This window comes from Arvicola amphibius, chromosome 7 (assembly GCF_903992535.2).
Source record: "Arvicola amphibius chromosome 7, mArvAmp1.2, whole genome shotgun sequence".
In the NCBI taxonomy this organism is placed as follows: Eukaryota; Metazoa; Chordata; class Mammalia; order Rodentia; family Cricetidae; genus Arvicola; species Arvicola amphibius.
Window position 1 is genome coordinate 91,769,459 of NC_052053.1, and position 15,813 is coordinate 91,785,271.

At 44.6% G+C, this 15,813-nt stretch overlaps 1 protein-coding gene across 1 annotated transcript in view; it reads left to right on the plus strand.

Moving 5' to 3' along the window:
* Pomt2 (protein O-mannosyltransferase 2) overlaps positions 1-15,813 on the plus strand; it is a 46,406-nt gene that overhangs the window by 4,563 nt on the left and 26,030 nt on the right. Inside the window, exons 2-9 of the mRNA XM_038335833.1 lie at positions 3,900-3,984; positions 5,464-5,568; positions 7,183-7,291; positions 9,657-9,765; positions 11,449-11,608; positions 12,833-12,939; positions 13,584-13,666; positions 15,157-15,266. Of these exons, the coding sequence (XP_038191761.1) occupies positions 3,900-3,984; positions 5,464-5,568; positions 7,183-7,291; positions 9,657-9,765; positions 11,449-11,608; positions 12,833-12,939; positions 13,584-13,666; positions 15,157-15,266 (868 nt within the window). The remainder of the gene's footprint in view (positions 1-3,899; positions 3,985-5,463; positions 5,569-7,182; positions 7,292-9,656; positions 9,766-11,448; positions 11,609-12,832; positions 12,940-13,583; positions 13,667-15,156; positions 15,267-15,813) is intronic.

A 15,813-nucleotide genomic window follows, 5' to 3' on the forward strand; every position in this document is an offset into this window, starting at 1 on the left:
AGAAGCTCTGTGAGTCATGGCCACTGAACTGGAGGCTGTGCCGCAGAGTGGAATAGGAAAGTTTCTCCCAAAGGGGGTACCCGCTGCTTTACGTAAAACTGAGCAGCCTCCTGGGTCAGGTTGACTGTCTTCTTGACTACAGCCACTTGTTGAATCCTCCTTTTGTTAGTTATAAACTCCAAGATAACCTATTCCAAAGTGGAAATGGAGGGCCAGAGAGCCTCAAGGCTTTTCTGACTAAGGTACCCTTTCAACAAGAGGTTAATAACTGCCTTTTAGAAGAGTGTATTTAGTACCTGTGCTCAGCAGGTGGCACTGTTAGGCTGGTGACTAGTTTCAAAGGATTTTAGCAGTCCTTAATGTGCGTGTGCATGCCTGGGATAGTGTGCACCTGCATATGTGTGCGCACACGTGTGTATGGGTGTGTGCATGTATGTGTAGTGCATATAGAAGTTGATATTGAATGTCTTCCTTTGTCTCCACCTTATTTTTTAGAGAGGGGCTCTCTCTGTACCTGGAATTGGCTGCTCAGTGGGCTCCAGACATCCTCTTATCTCTGCCTACTCAGTTCTAGAATAATGGATACTCTACTACACCTGTTTTTTTTTTTACATGGTTGCTGGGAATTCAAGCTCGGGTCCTCCTGTTTACAAAACTCTTTGCCATCTTCCTAGCTCTGTCTTTAAAGCTGAATTCCCTTTCCTTTTCGGGGATTAATTTCTCCTGGACCACTAGGAGGGAACAGGGCTACCTCTCTGCACACAACAGTCCTTGAATAAGAGAATCTCCTTTGATACTTTTTGCGATCAACACAAGCTATACATTTCGCAGCATGTGCCCAACAACAGTACACCGAAATGGTCATATGATTTCTATCCACAAGGTACTTTGACTACTGAGATCTTGGCTCAGACTTAGTCAATTAAACTTAGCCTCTTTCCCCCTTGAACTAATGAGCTTAAATATCTGGTAACATCTAGAGAACTTGACTCTTCATGAGGTGTGGGAAATACTGACTAGAGAGATAGAAACTGTTTCCCACTCACCTCCTCACTGACTTGGCACCATTCCTTCCCCAGGGTTCTTCCCTCTGCCCAGTGAGCCCCTGGGCTTAGAGGCCCTCTGTCTTTTAGCTCTGCACATACTGCAGTCCTTAGTGCCTTTGGTAATCCCTGTGTTCCCACTCCAGTCGGCCCCCATGGGTCTGGGTAGGAGGAGCTAGGGGCCTCTGTGCATGAGAGCTGTGAGTTTAGGTCCCTTTCCTCCCTGGAGTTCTAAGGTGAGTGTGTATGGTCTTCAGTGTGCTTGGGGACACGTGACCTTCCCCTTTAAAGCAGCGAAGATAATGGTGGAGAGGGAGGGATCAAGGCATTAGGGCTCAGAGCCAGTGAACAAGGCACATGTGCTTTTTGCCTAGAGCACACAGCTTACTGAAGGATTCTTCAGTGGTTTTTTTGTTTGGTTCGACTTTGCTTTTTGAGACAAGGTCTTGCTATGTAGACCAGACTGGCCTCAAAGTTTATAGCTACTCTCCTGTCTCAGCCTCCTGAGTGCTGATCTTAACAATGTATCAATTTTTCAATGCTGTGACCAAATTGCTAATGGGAAGGACTTCAGGGAAGAGACGTTTGCTGGGGCTCATCATTTCAGAGGGCGCATCCAGGCCATCATGGTGACTGGAGCGACTGCAGTGGTGGGAGGCGGGGGGCCAGGGAGCAGAGTACTAAACCAAAGCCAGAAACTGACATCCAAGGTGTCAGCTACCAGCTTTGCCCCACGTCCCACCAGAGTTTCCATAATCTGCCAAGCAGCACCACCAGTTTTTCAAACACATGAGCTTATGGGGACATTTCACATTTAACTCCTAACAAGAACATTTTCATTTTAGTTGGTGGCTGTATTGAGTACAGGGTAATGATGGGCTGGGATATAGGTTAATGGAGTGCACAGGCCCAGGGTTTGATCTAGCAGTACAGGGGTTGGAGGATGGAGGAATAGCAGGATATCAGGGTTCTTACTGCTGCTCCATTTCTTCATTAAGCTTTTAAATAATAGAACATAGCAGACAGTTGCTATTCCTGTTGCCTACTGCTTCACTTGGGTAAGAATCTTCACCACCAGGTTCTAGGATGTCTTCTCTTGTATTTGTGTCTAACTCAGTCCATGAGGTTCCTTATCCCTTCTTGTTCAGAAAGCTAGCTAGGTAGGTATGTCATCAACCTAGGCTTGCGCCCCACGTCGACAGGGTCTTGGATATTTTTAGTGTGTTTGCAAACTAAGACTTTAACTTTAACTTGCTGCTGGGTTTTTTTTTTTTTTTTTTTTTGGTTTTTCGAGACAGGGTTTCTTTGTGGCTTTGGAGCCTTTCCTGGAACTAGCTCTGTAGACCAGGCTGGTTTCGAACTCACAGAGATCCACCTGCCTCTGCCTCCCGAGTGCTGGGATTAAAGGCGTGCGCCACCATCGCCCGGCAACTTGCTGCTGTTTTATGGGTGCCAGCAGAAGATAAAATCCTGAATCAGTGCCCAAGGGATTTATTTCTCATGGCACAACAAGGAGGAGGGTCTGAGTATAGATGAGTCAGGCCCTTCATTCTTGGCATACTCTACAAGGGCTGTAAGAGCCTGAGAGAGCCATGAGAACTGCTTTTCTGATGCAAGTAGTAGAACGCAAGAGGAAACGTGTGTGTTACTACTGATTTTATTTGAGACCCTTTTGAAATAAAATCTCATGTACCTCTGTTGGTCTGTTTCCAAATAGATGTCAAGACTAACAGAAAATGTTGGGACAGTTTAGTGCCCAATATGTGTATAGAATTCTAAGTCTACAAAGTTCCTTTCCATGTCTTACCTGAGTTGAACCCTAATTCCTGGGAGGAGCGTGAAGAGCATGGTTTTATCATGTTGTGACATTAGTAGGTGATGCAGCTGGGAATAGCTCTCCTTTCCGTGGTCTGTTTTGTTTTGCTCTGCCCTGAAGTTAATTCTCTCTTTAACACCACCATGTTATTGTCAGTACCTCGTGTCCTTGGCTGATGCAGTAGCTTTGGTCTTCTACCCATCTACTGGGCACAGTGAACTAAAACCATACATGAGAGCTGCCCATTGTTTGGGAGAGCATGAGTGTTGGTGAGGAAGTGGTGACTGTTTGTGGAGGCCGACCTGAGGCGTAGGCACCAAGAGCCACCTTTCTTCAGCTACAGGAAGAAGGTATTAAGCAGCCAGGCTCTGCTGGATGGTGTGGTTGTCTTGTAAACCCTTGCAGGCCATGGAAAGGCTGATGGCCATGGCAGAGCAGGACTTCACATTGGGCTGGAAAGTCAAGGGTTAGATTCACATGTGTACTTGCAAAGTAACAAGGTTAGGCCTGGGGTTTAGAAATGCTCTTAGTGAGGATATTTGGCGTCTGTAGACAGCTGGTCATTATAACAGGTCAGCAGATCTGAGTCAGCAGGTTGGTAGACAGCGCCTGGCCTGCTGCGACACTCATGCATTATTGGCTCTGGAACCAGTAGCCCGACAGTGTAGTAGTGTGCATTCTGAGACCCAGTGGCCTCAAAGTGAGAAGTTACCAGATTGCGAAGAAATTGCTTTGCAAAACCCTTTCTGCGTTACAGGAAGACACTGCTGCTTTCAAATAAATTGATAGGAACTCATGATAGAGAAGAAGACTACATTTAATTTAAATTTATGGTAAATGCTGGGTAAATATTTGTTAACTTTTCTCATTATCAAGATTTAGGTTGATAACCAGTTTAAAATTAAAAGGTTTTCCTCAAACCACTATGTCAAAGTTTTGTTTTTAATGCAACGTACGTATTATATGCTTGAAACTGATGACCTTTGGTTTTAATTGTAACTTTAACTAAGGTTTATTAAATTTTGATGCTTTTCCTTTAGTTGGGATGAGACTCACTTTGGAAAAATGGGAAGTTACTATATTAACCGCACCTTCTTCTTTGATGTACACCCACCTCTGGGAAAGGTAAGCAGTGTGGCAATTAACACTCTGTTATCTGGGCACATGGCTTCTAAGAACTGGAGCCAAGTGTTAGATTTGTACTTAGTTCTTAGACTTCAGAATTCCATGAATAGGTACTTTGATAGAAAATCTTTGGTGTTTTTAGGGGTTCTCTGGGCTCAGAAATGGAGAAGAGCATCCATCAACTGATGGATGGATAAACAAATGTGGTATATCCTTAAAGCAGAATGTTATTCACCCATAGAGAAGAAGAATGTTCTAATACAGGAGGTTTCTTCTCAGGATGATGAAATGTTCTAGAATGACGTAGTAGTGATGGTTGTATAACCTTGTAGAAATATTTAAAACTACTTTTAAAATCATTAGTTTTATGTTATGTGAGCTTTTTAAAAATTTTATAAAAGAAAATAGAAATATAATATACTACATAAAGAAAATATAACTTAGAGGAGCTTAATCTATAAAAATTATACTTTTTCCTTCTCTTGATTCCTAATAAGCATATTAATCTGTCCCCTAGCATTTTATAGTTAGAAATTCAACCAATTAAAATTTATTTTACTCTTTTAAAAGCAGGTTCCCCTGAGAAGACCAATGGGTTAGTTTTAGTATTCACAAAAGCCTTTCTTCCTAACTGCAGATTCAGGTCTCCAAATCTTGGGGTAATGGCATGGGTATGGAAAATTAAGGATAGCAGTCCGTCAGGTTGACCCAAGGAAGCATGAGCGCCTAGGTTAGGGACTGGGGACAAAACCCCTCCAGGGAGAAGTGTGTAGAGGTAAGCCAAGTAGCTAAATTTAGAGTGAAGTCTGAGCCTAGGCAAGGGTAGAAAAGCCTTGCCTCTTCCTGTCTGCTTGGTAACAGCAGAGACAAGCTGTTGTGCCTGGACCTGTGAAACTCAGAACAGCTGGGTAGAGCAGTTACTATTGTAGCTCTGTGTTGAAAGAGGGAGCTGTCTTTCTCAATCTCTCAATCTCCCTTCCTCCCCCTTCCCTTTCTGGGGAAATGCCTCTCTTTGCATTCTCTTTCTCACTTCTGCCCTTTATTCCTTATGTGTAGCTCTTGGCCACTTTCCTCCCGCTTCATTGTGATTTGGAGCCTCTTTTCTTTGAGTAGAAGGCCAGTCTCCCAGGAGTGAGACTGCCCAGGACCTCCCCCGAGATGTCATGTTTCATCTCATAGCATGTGTGAGCCCTCACTGACCCTACCCTTCCAATTATGGAGTCTCTTCCTCCCTAAATGTTCAGTCTGCTCTAGTCCCAAGAACTTAGCGTGGCATAAGAGAGGGTTTGTTTCAAGCAACAAGCTCTTTAGACAAAAGATTTTTTTTACTCTGCAGCAGCTGCAGGACAAAATGTCACACTGGCACGTCTATGGCCAGTTGTCAAGGGAAACGGAAGGCCATGCATGCAGCTGGAGAGAACGGGACAGAGGAATCTTTTCTCTGAACATTTTATCTTTTGTCCATTCCTCTCTCCTCAGATGCTGATTGGTCTTGCTGGCTACCTGAGTGGATATGATGGCACCTTTTTGTTCCAGAAGCCTGGGGACAGATACGAGCACCACAGCTACATGGGAATGAGAGGAGTAAGGCTTCCTGCTTTATGTAGACTGACGAATCCCTGGGGCCACACCCACGCAGAGGTGTTACAGTTGGAAGCAGCCAGTGTAGATGAGGGTACTTCGGTGGAGTGGGGAGAGGACATTGATTAAGCCCGCCCCCTAAAGTAGTGGAAGTGAGTGTAGGAGGAAGGAAAGAAGGGAGGCCACAGATAGCATAGAAGTTGCTTATGAGCCGTGCACACTGCAGCCTGTCAGCCCATGTTTAGGTTGCATTCCTCTGCCAGCCTTTCCTTCAGATTGTGGCCTCTTCACACGTCTCCAGATTCCTATTTCCTTTCTAACAAAGAAGTTGGCACTTAGCAGTCTCGCTCTCAGGGAGGCTGAAAGCTACTCCAGTCAGTCCCTCTGCACCCTGATTCCCAGCATCAGCTTGATGGGACACGGCAGAGCCTAAACACTCAGCTCCCTGAGAGCAACCTAATGAAACCTGTGGAAGCTGACCCCTCAGCCTGAGTTCTCAGAGCACTTTGCCTTCACAAGTTAGATTAGATGACTGTGTGCTTCCTGCGGATAATCACTGGGCGGTCTGTACAGTACTGCGTGCCGTATTAAACAGGGAGTGCCCGCCCCTCGGTTCATACTCTCAAGTGACACTTTTGTTTCGTTTTTTGTTGTTTGTTTGTTTGTTTGTTTGAGACAGGGTTTCACTATGAAGCCCTCACTATCCTAGAACTTACTATGTAGACCAGGCTGTCTTCGAATTCATAGAGATCTGCCTGCCTCTCTGTTTCTCAAGTGCTGGGATTAAAGGCTTGTGCCACCACACCCAGATCTCTCAAGAAATGGTTTTCTTTCTAATGACTCTTGAACAGCACAGAGTATACACAATACTCCCCATGGACTTGCTGTGGAAATTGGAAAAGGACAAATAATTTCATCTGTTCTCTTCCTATCAGGCCACTTTACTTCCTGTGTATAAAAGTGATGGCCCAAAGGGAAGAATTTCCCATTACCCCAGCCTTGTCTGTGTACTGCTGATGGGCAGACTAAGGAGGCGGAAGAGGGCTGTTGATTAAAAAAAGAATCAACCCCCCATCTCCTCCAGCTCTTGAAGTGTCAAGCAGTCATTTTTCCCGAACCAAAATGCACCCTGTAGATTGAGTGGTTTCTGGTATCCTCAAAACCTCAAGAACCAGGGGAAGCATTACAAGAATATCAGTAGAAGTCTCAGAAATATTAAGATGCCTCAAAAAAGTATGCTTCAACTTATACCATAGCTTTATGCTAGACACTAATGTTGGTGAAGTACTTTCTGGGTTAGTAAGCCTTGAGCTCATGGACTCCTCATCCTGAGCCTGTGAGCTGGCTTTTCCTATTGAAATGATAGGAGACAGCTGGCTATGATTGGCAGCCCTGCTTCTTTCTGTAAATGTCACTGATTTCATGCCAGTACTCATGCCAAGGTTCTGACGGGCATACATTCCCACTGCTTCATGTGGTTTTTCACTATGACACTCCCCTTGCATGCTCCACGTGATTTCAGATCACCTAGATTATGCTTTTGTCAGGGTCCTTCACCTTAGACATTAGTATACCAAGTCAGCTGGTTGCTTGAGCGCTTCTGTCTTCCTTCCATAGTTCTGTGCTTTCCTGGGTTCCTGGCTGATCCCCTTTGCCTACCTCACTGTCCTGGATCTGTCCAAGTCCTTCCCAGCAGCACTGCTCACTGCTGCCCTTCTCACCTTTGGTAAGTTGTCTTGACCTCTGTGTTTTGGGAAATGGGACTGTCACACCATGTGGGTGGTTGGAAATCAATACATCCAAGTGTCACATCTGTGCACCCAACGCTTTTATTTATTTATTTATTTATTTATTTTTGGGTTTTTAGAGAGAGGATTTCTCCATGTTGCCATGGATGTTCTGGTACTTACTCTGTAGACCAGGCTGGCCTGGAAATCTCAGAGATCCACCTGCTTCTGCCTCCTGAGTGATGGGATTAAAGGTGTGCACCTCCACCATAGGACCCAATTCTTAATTAACTTAAGGGTTGGGTAAAATATAGTGTTACTAGTAACACTTAAGTATATAATTACATCTGTGAATCGTGTGTGTGTGTGTGATGTTCATGAGTGTTTATATTTGCACATCTGAGTGTCTGTGTAGGTATGTTTGAGGCATGTAGTTGACAGTTGTCTTCCTCAATTGCTGTCTACTTTATTTACTGAAGCAGAACCAGAGCTCATTGGTTCCAGTGAGTCTTGCTAACCATCTTTCCCTGAGGATCCCATCTCTACCTCCTGTGTGCTGGGATTCCATGAGGCTGCCATGCCTGCCCAGCTTTTATGTGGGTTCTGGGAATCCAACCTCCAGCCTTCAAACTTGAATGACAGGGTTTTTTTTGTTTTGTTTTTGTTTTTTTTTTTAAGATTTATTTATTTATTATGTATACAGTGTTCTGCCTGCACATTATAGATGGTTGTGAGCCACCATGTGGTTGCTGGGAATTGAATTCAGGACCTTTGGAAGAGCAGCCAGTGCTCTTAACCTCTAAGCCATCTCTCCAGCCCATGACAAGTGTTTTTTATTTTTTGTTTTTGTTTTTCAAGATTGTGTTTCTCTGTAGCTTTGAAGCCTGAGTACTGGGATTAAAGGCGTGAACCACCACCACCCGGCTAACAAGTGTTTTTTTGATGAGGCATCTCCCAGTCCCTAAAGCAGACACCCAGAAGTAGCAGTGAAGCAGAAAATTACAATAGAAGTATTAAGTATTTTCTCTGGGTCCTCACCTGGATAAACACAGACTAACTATAGAGGTTAGTCCTGGTACTAGCTGTGTTCTTCTTCAAGTGAATCAATGACCTTGTGGTGCTTTACATGTAAAGAAGTCCAGAACGATTTAGGTGGGTGTTTGGATCTCGTTCAGACAAATGTGCTGATGTTTTGATGAATATAGGACAAGGTTATAGGATTCCCTGTTGTGAACCAGTGGCTTTTCCCTTGTATATATTTTTTCTTTAGTTATTCATAATCAGTCATTTTTCATTTTCTATTTGATGTTTCCTAGGCACCTACCCTATACCCGGCCACCTTTTGAGGCCTCAGAAAATACACTGATAAGATGCTGTTCTCATAAAATATACCCTATAGAAGGGCAGACAAATAACCAGGACATATTAAGTCTGTGATAAAGCATGTTATTTTTCTTTTAACATTTAAATTATTTACTTTGTATGTGATGGGGGAGGCACATGCACACTTGTCATGGCACACCTGAGGGAGTCTGAAGACAGTTTATGGGAATTGATCCTCTTCCACCATGTGGATCCCAGGGTTCACACTCAGGTTGTTAGGTATGGTGGCAAGTACCCCATCCTACTGAACCATCTCAATGGAGATCCTAAGCAATTAGTGCTAGGCTAGACATAAAGCAGAGTGGGGATAGATGAATGGGGATCGATGCTGTTTTAGATAGGGTAAGCAGTAAATAATCCCCCAAGAAGGTAGTGTCTAGCAGAGGCCTCCAGAGTTCCGAGGGAAGACTGTTAAGGTAGGAGAACAGCTGTGTAGTAGCCCTGTGAGGGGCAGTGAGTAAGAATGTGGGGTTGGCTTTAGATAGATATGGAGGCCATACAGGATTTGAGAACTGTCCTGAGAAATTTTTAGCCTGTGTGAGATAAGAAGACATTGTGGGGTTTAAGCAGGAATATGTTAATAGCTTAAGTTTTTTTGTTTGTTTGTTTGTTTTTTTTAGGTTGGTCTGGTACCTATGTAGGGAGTCAACCCTCAATAAAGATGTCATATGAAATAAAATTCTCCTATACATTTATAGTTTCCAACTCATCAGTTTGTGGGGTTTTTATGGTAGAAATGAGGAAGTGGCCTCAGGGCTGAGTGAGTGACATGAGCCTCTGAGATAGAGGGCCTATAGGTAGTTGGTACTGCTTCTTATCATTGGGCTCTACTGTGCCCCCAGCTGAGTCCTCCTCCTTGCTGATAACCCAGTAGTGATCAATGGCTGCCTAGTCATAACTGCCAGATGCTTACTTGCAGTGCAGAGAGGATTGTTTCCTGCTGTTAGAGTGTTTGGTTTTTAGAGATCTCCTATTTTTCAGACACAGGATGCCTCACTCTGTCCCAGTACATCCTCCTTGACCCTATCCTGATGTTCTTCATCATGGCTGCCATGCTGAGCATGGTCAAGTACAACTCCTGCGCTGACAGGTCAGAAATACCGTCTTGGGCGGGGGAGGGGGCAGAAGGGAGATGGGGGGTGGCAGAAGCCATGGCAGTCCAGAAGTTTTATTGTGGCAGAGCTGGGTGGGTGCTTACAGGACTAGCAGTCAAGCTTAGTTTAAGAGGAGCAATACTTTTCATTTGTTTGTTTTTTAGATAATGAAAAATATTTTTAAAGGTTTATTTATTAATTATTTATACAGCATCTGCCTACATATATCCCTGAAGGCCAGAAGAGGGGGCACCAGATCTCATTACAGATGGTTGTGAGCCACCATGTGGTTGCTGGGAATTGAACTCAGGACCTCTGGAAGAGCAGTCAGTGCTCTTAACCTCTGAGCCATCTTTCAGCCCCATGAAAAATAATTTTTAAAGAGTTTCCTCTAATAGATGCTTTTAGTTTTGCTTTTCACAAGATGAGAAATTGTTGACTGTCAGGAGGTTTTGGATGTTTAAAGTTGGTGTACAATTGGGGAGGAGTGGTGGGTATTATGGAGGAGTCCTGATGCTACCTCCTCACTCAGCCTTATCAGCTCGTCCTCACAGTCTCCATCCTGGAGGGGTCGAAACAGCAGTGCAGATGCCGCCTCAGAGGTGCTGTCTCCTTGCCTCAAGGCTTGCATCCAGTGCTGACCTAATGATGAAGTTTGCACACAAGCCAAGAGGATCTTTCCAGACCCTGGTCAGTTCTAAAGCTGATCTGGATTTTGGTCTTCCAGAATTCTCCTATTATTCTAGATCCTTCTGCCTCCAAAGGAGTAGAGTATTCCTTTCTATGTATTCAAAATACCGTGTTCAGCATTCCAAAGAGCTGGTTTTTCCTAGGCGGTCCTAGAAAATATAATATTGGTCCCAGCCAGTGACTTTTTTTTTTAAGGAAAAAAAAAGTGGTATCAAAGATTGAGCCCAGGGCCTCATATGTTCAGCAAGCCTCCACCACTGAGCCATATATCTCCAGACCCATCTCCCATTTCTTAAATATGTAGCATATGCCAGGTATCATACCAGGAGAGAGAGGCACAGTAACAAAGATGTTGCCTTTAAGGAATATTCATTCTGGCAGGGGAAGTGCCAGATCATCAGAAAATCTGCTGAGGTATACTGGTTGCTGTTAGTACAGCAAACCAATAAGGAACATCAATGTTATAGCTTATTGCCTGGCTTAAACGGCCTTCCATCACTTGCTGGCTACATTGGTTGGCCTCTCTGTGCCTTGATTTCCTTTCGTGTAAACAGGATAATGAGCTCTCGCTTAAGGGTATGATAGGATTAGATGGATAGGATACAATATGTGGAATAGCGCCTCACATGTAATGAACTGTTAATAAATGCTAGCTTTGGCAGGCCTAGAGGTGACACAAAGAATAAGTCTGACTTGAATCCAGAGAATTTTCTGTTTTTCCTTGTATATCTACCTGACTTGTCTCTAGTGAAGAATAAGTCTCTATGTAAGAGGCCCTATGCTTATCCAGGAATAGCATAGACCCTCCCCAGAACAACATGCTACTTTCTTTCACACTGACTTGCCTGTAGTTTGTGGGCCTTCACAGAGCACAGCCTCCTTGGAGCCATGCCCTGGTTCCCTGGGGTTAAGAACCCTCGAGGCTTAGGGCTCTTGATTTCCCATTTAGTTCTAGCTTCCAAACTGAACTGTATCTTATTGGTTTCCAGGCCTTTCTCTGCCTCCTGGTGGTTCTGGCTCAGTCTGACTGGTATTAGTCTTGCTGGTGCTTTAGGGGTCAAATTTGTTGGCCTCTTTATCATCCTGCAAGTGGGATTGAACACCATTTCAGACCTTTGGCAGCTGTTTGGAGACCTCAGTCTTTCACTGGTAAGAACTCAAGTGCTTGTGGATATCTTTGTTCCACAGTGCCTCTGCTTCTGCTGTGGGTGGAGGGAGTGACTATGCCCTGTGCCCTGTGCCCTGTGCCCTGTGCCCTGTGTTCTGTGTTGTGGGCTGTGGCCAGACTGGACAGGCACAGCTTTCCTCTGTAGACATCAGGATATCAGGGAGTGGGCCTGGCTGAGGGGCTGGAGTGGTGTAGAGAGAGTAAATGAACTACCTTGCAATTAATTCTCTTATTGTTGCCCCTTCCCATCTCCCTTAATTTGTTTGAAATTGCCCAGCCAGAGGATTCTGTCCAGTTGGACTCATGCCAAGCCCACCAAGGGCATATGAGCTTAGGTCAGTTGAGTGAGATGACTCAGCTTCTAGAATTCACTATTTCTTTTCCTGATCCAGGGCTTCCATAATTGGATAACAGTTAAATGCTGTTAGGATTTTTTCTTTATGACATTAGTAATCAAGGGCTGATTCACTGCCAGGCACTGTACAGAATGGTTTGCTTTCATTATCTCATCATTAAAATCCTATGTGGCGGGTCATAACCACTCACTGATTTTACAAATGAAGAATTTGAAAGCTAGAGAGATAACTTTCCCAAGGACCTACAGGTATTAGAGGTAGTAAGAGGGCAGTCTATGTCTCCAGCTTTGGTTAGGCAAGCTCCTTGACTCACCTACCAACCTGTTCCAACCAATATATAGAAATTATATAGAGACCATTTACTAAATGCAGAATATTGGGAATGTGTTGGTGACTATTACATGATCCCTGCCCTCTGGAATCTATTGCAGGGGCGAGGGAGGTTGGGGGAGAGGAGGAGAGGCTTATTATAGTATAGACTTCTTTTGACAGCAGAGGGGAGGCCCCAAAGCTTAGGAACTCCAGGGAGGACTGTGAGGAAGTTGAGGTTAAGGCCAGCAACAGTTGGCCATGTGATAAGGGTCTGGCACAGTCAGTACAGGGAGCCTTGGGAAACTTCAAGGAGTTCAGTGAGCTGGAGGCCGCTGTTAAACAACAGTTTCACCTTGTCAGTGGCCATGCGTGCAGTTCCTAGAAGGGCACCATAGAACTGGCCCATGTTATCCTCCTGCAGTGTGTGTGTGTTCGAAAGGCCTAGGGTTTTCCACCCATTATTCTTTCCAATGTGACTCGTATTATACATACAGTGGAGTTTCTTATGCCAGCACTTGTGGTGGCTTTTGTTTGCAGGTGACTGTGGGGAAGCACCTGACTGCACGAATCCTGTGCCTCATAGTGCTGCCTTTGGTGCTGTATGTGACCATTTTTGCTGTTCATGTCATGGTGCTGAATAAAAGGTACAGTCAGAACCTTTCCAGCCTCTTACTTCTGGTCTTTCTCTGGCACCTAAGCCTATGTGTGGGCCATGTGAGGTTAGGATGAGGGGAGGAACTTTTTCCTGCCCCCATGTTCTCTCTTCTGCATATCCCAAGGCTCAGAACACCCAGCACCCAGCCTTGAAGGAGGTGGAAATTCCCTGATAGCTTAAATGTCCCTATCTCCATTAGAGGCCTTTCACTTTAGTGAGGATGGATACCAGGGTTACAGTGGGACTAGAGGTACTGATAACCAGGATACCAACAGCAACATCTCATTGAACAAGTAGCCACTAAGTGCTGAGAACTGGGTTTATTAGCTTTATGCATAATCTCATTTAGCTGTCATTATTGGTGAGTTCTTTTGGCTTTAAAATAGAATTAAAAGATCTATTTATAAATGAAGAACCAAGGCTATATAAGGGACATCACCCAAGTCACCCAGGTAGTAAGTGGCAGAAGTGAAATTTGGACTGTAGTTCCTCCAAATCTATCATCCATGTTTGTTTCATGAAGTCACCCTGCCATTCAGATTCTCAAATCTCCTTTTAAATTATCTAAGGGATTCTGGGAAATGGCAGCTTTTATTCTCTCAGCTTGATTCTTCTGCTTCTCCTTCCCCACAGTGGTCCTGGTGATGGCTTCTTCAGCTCTGCCTTTCAAGCCCGGCTTTCAGGAAACAGCCTTCACAATGCTTCTATCCCTGAATGTGAGTGTGCTAGGCAGAGGTTTCCTGGGAGTTGAATTGGAAAAAGCAAGTCTGAAGCTTGGTTTTTGTTTTTTGTTTTTTTGCCTATATATAGCAGACTGGAAGAAAACCCAGCATTACAATATCAGTTCTCAAGAGTACCAGTTACCATAGTACTCAAAATATCTTCTCCTTTGTACCTGTCAAAACTATCTCTGTAAGAAGGCCATCTCAAGAGAATCTGGTCATAGAGAAAGGCCTCTAGGAACAGTTGTAGGTCGTGTAGAGTTCTGATAGTCTTATGCATATGCTTATTCACAGGTAGTAATTAGCAGCTATTCTCCCTCCAGGGATAGTCTGATGTGAAGGACTGCCATTCGTGTGTTAAGTACAGAAAAGGGAAATGCAGAACCAGGCGTAGTGGCAGAGGCAAGCAGAGCTCTGTGAGTTCGAGGCCAGCCTGGTCTTCATAGACCCTATCTCAAAATAATAATAGCAATAAATAATAGTATTAATAATATAAAATGAAAGAAAGAAAAATGAGGGGTGGAATACAGTACTTGGGATTGAAGCACGTGCCAAGTCAGTGCTAGGAGGCAGTTCAAGGGGATCCCAAACACATGCATACAAAGATTTGCCTTCAAGTTGGGCCTGCAAGGATGAGTGGAAAGAGCAAGAGGTCATATTAGGCAAGAAGGGATGGCATGATCAAAGCCAAGGGCAGGGGAAAACTCAAGGTACAGGCTATGTTCAGAGCCTGGGATTTTAAGTTAGAAAAGAGAGTTAGGACCTAGATGATAAGGGTTTGAGATGCTGGAGTAAGCTGTTGGAGACTGCATGGAGGTTTCTGAGTGCAGTGCCTTGTAGAGTTAGCACAGCTGGAAGGAAGTATAAGGTGTCAAGGAAAGTGGGGGCATCTATTAGGAAGTCATTGCCAGGCTGTACCTGAGGATCTCTAAGAATCAGGGACAGCCAAGAGCATATCCAAGAGGGACCAGGCAAGGGAGAAAAAAAGTGTCTCTGAGGTCCGGAGTGCAGGAATGCCATTTTGCTCTTTCAGTACATCTAGTAACAGGAACACAGTGGGCTCCACAGACTGGGAAGGGAATGAGAGCTAGGAAAGCAAGAGAAAGCACTGGTTTGGAGGGACTAATGTGGAGGTAGCCCTTAGAGAGGGAGCTTTGGACTGAAATTTGTAATTGATGCTGTGGTAGCAACTGTATGAGCACTGGAAAGAGGAACGAAACAGGTTACTAGAGAATGTGAGAGGAAGGAATGAGAAGAACTGTGGAGGAGCGGCCTGTGAGGGAGTGTGGAGTGTGAAGCAAGGTGGTCAGTGCTGGGAATGTAGGGAGCTCCCTCTTAAGTTGCTTCCATTGACGTGAGAAGGCAACAGGACTCCAGCTTTAGGCAAGTCTGGGCCCCATGATCGCTCAGAGGATTTGCAAGGATTTGCACCTACCTTCAAGACGGGGCGGCCTGTCCTCTGTCTGATGTCTCTTTTCCTCTAGACCTGGCATACGGCTCTGTAATCACTGTGAAGAATCTCCGGATGGCCATTGGCTACCTACACTCCCATAGGCACCTCTACCCTGAGGGCATTGGTGCACGCCAGCAGCAGGTGGGTAAGCTTTTGTGATCTTGGTTGCAGCCACACTGAGCTTGTGACTGAACCTGCCATTCACTTTCTTGCTTGTCATCCTTAATTCACCTATTTTCTCCTGATTGAAACATTCTCCTTGCTCCTTCTATTCCTTCCTTTGGCTAACCTTGCTTCTTTAGGTTTCAGCTCAGAGGTTCCTCTCTGTCCATTTCATGATCCCCCTCTGCCCCAGTTGGTTCCCCTCCCCCTTTTACCAGAGGCTTTCTTGGCACTCTGCCTGCCTCTGGGGAACCCAATTTATAAGGCATCATGAGAGTTTGCTTCTCCCATTCTTTTGCCTGATCCTGGAAGTCTTTTGTGCCTAGCACAGTTCATCATGAGGAAAGATAATAGTTATGACTACAGACCTGGGAACTAGACTGGGTTCCTTGGGTTTGAATCTGAATAGGTTTGACTTTTTACAAATGTCTTAATCATTCTGTGGCTTAATCTCCCAATCATAGGGGGAAATAAATGATGTTCCTCTCCACTGTAGGGTTGTTCAGAAGATAGAATGAGATAACAT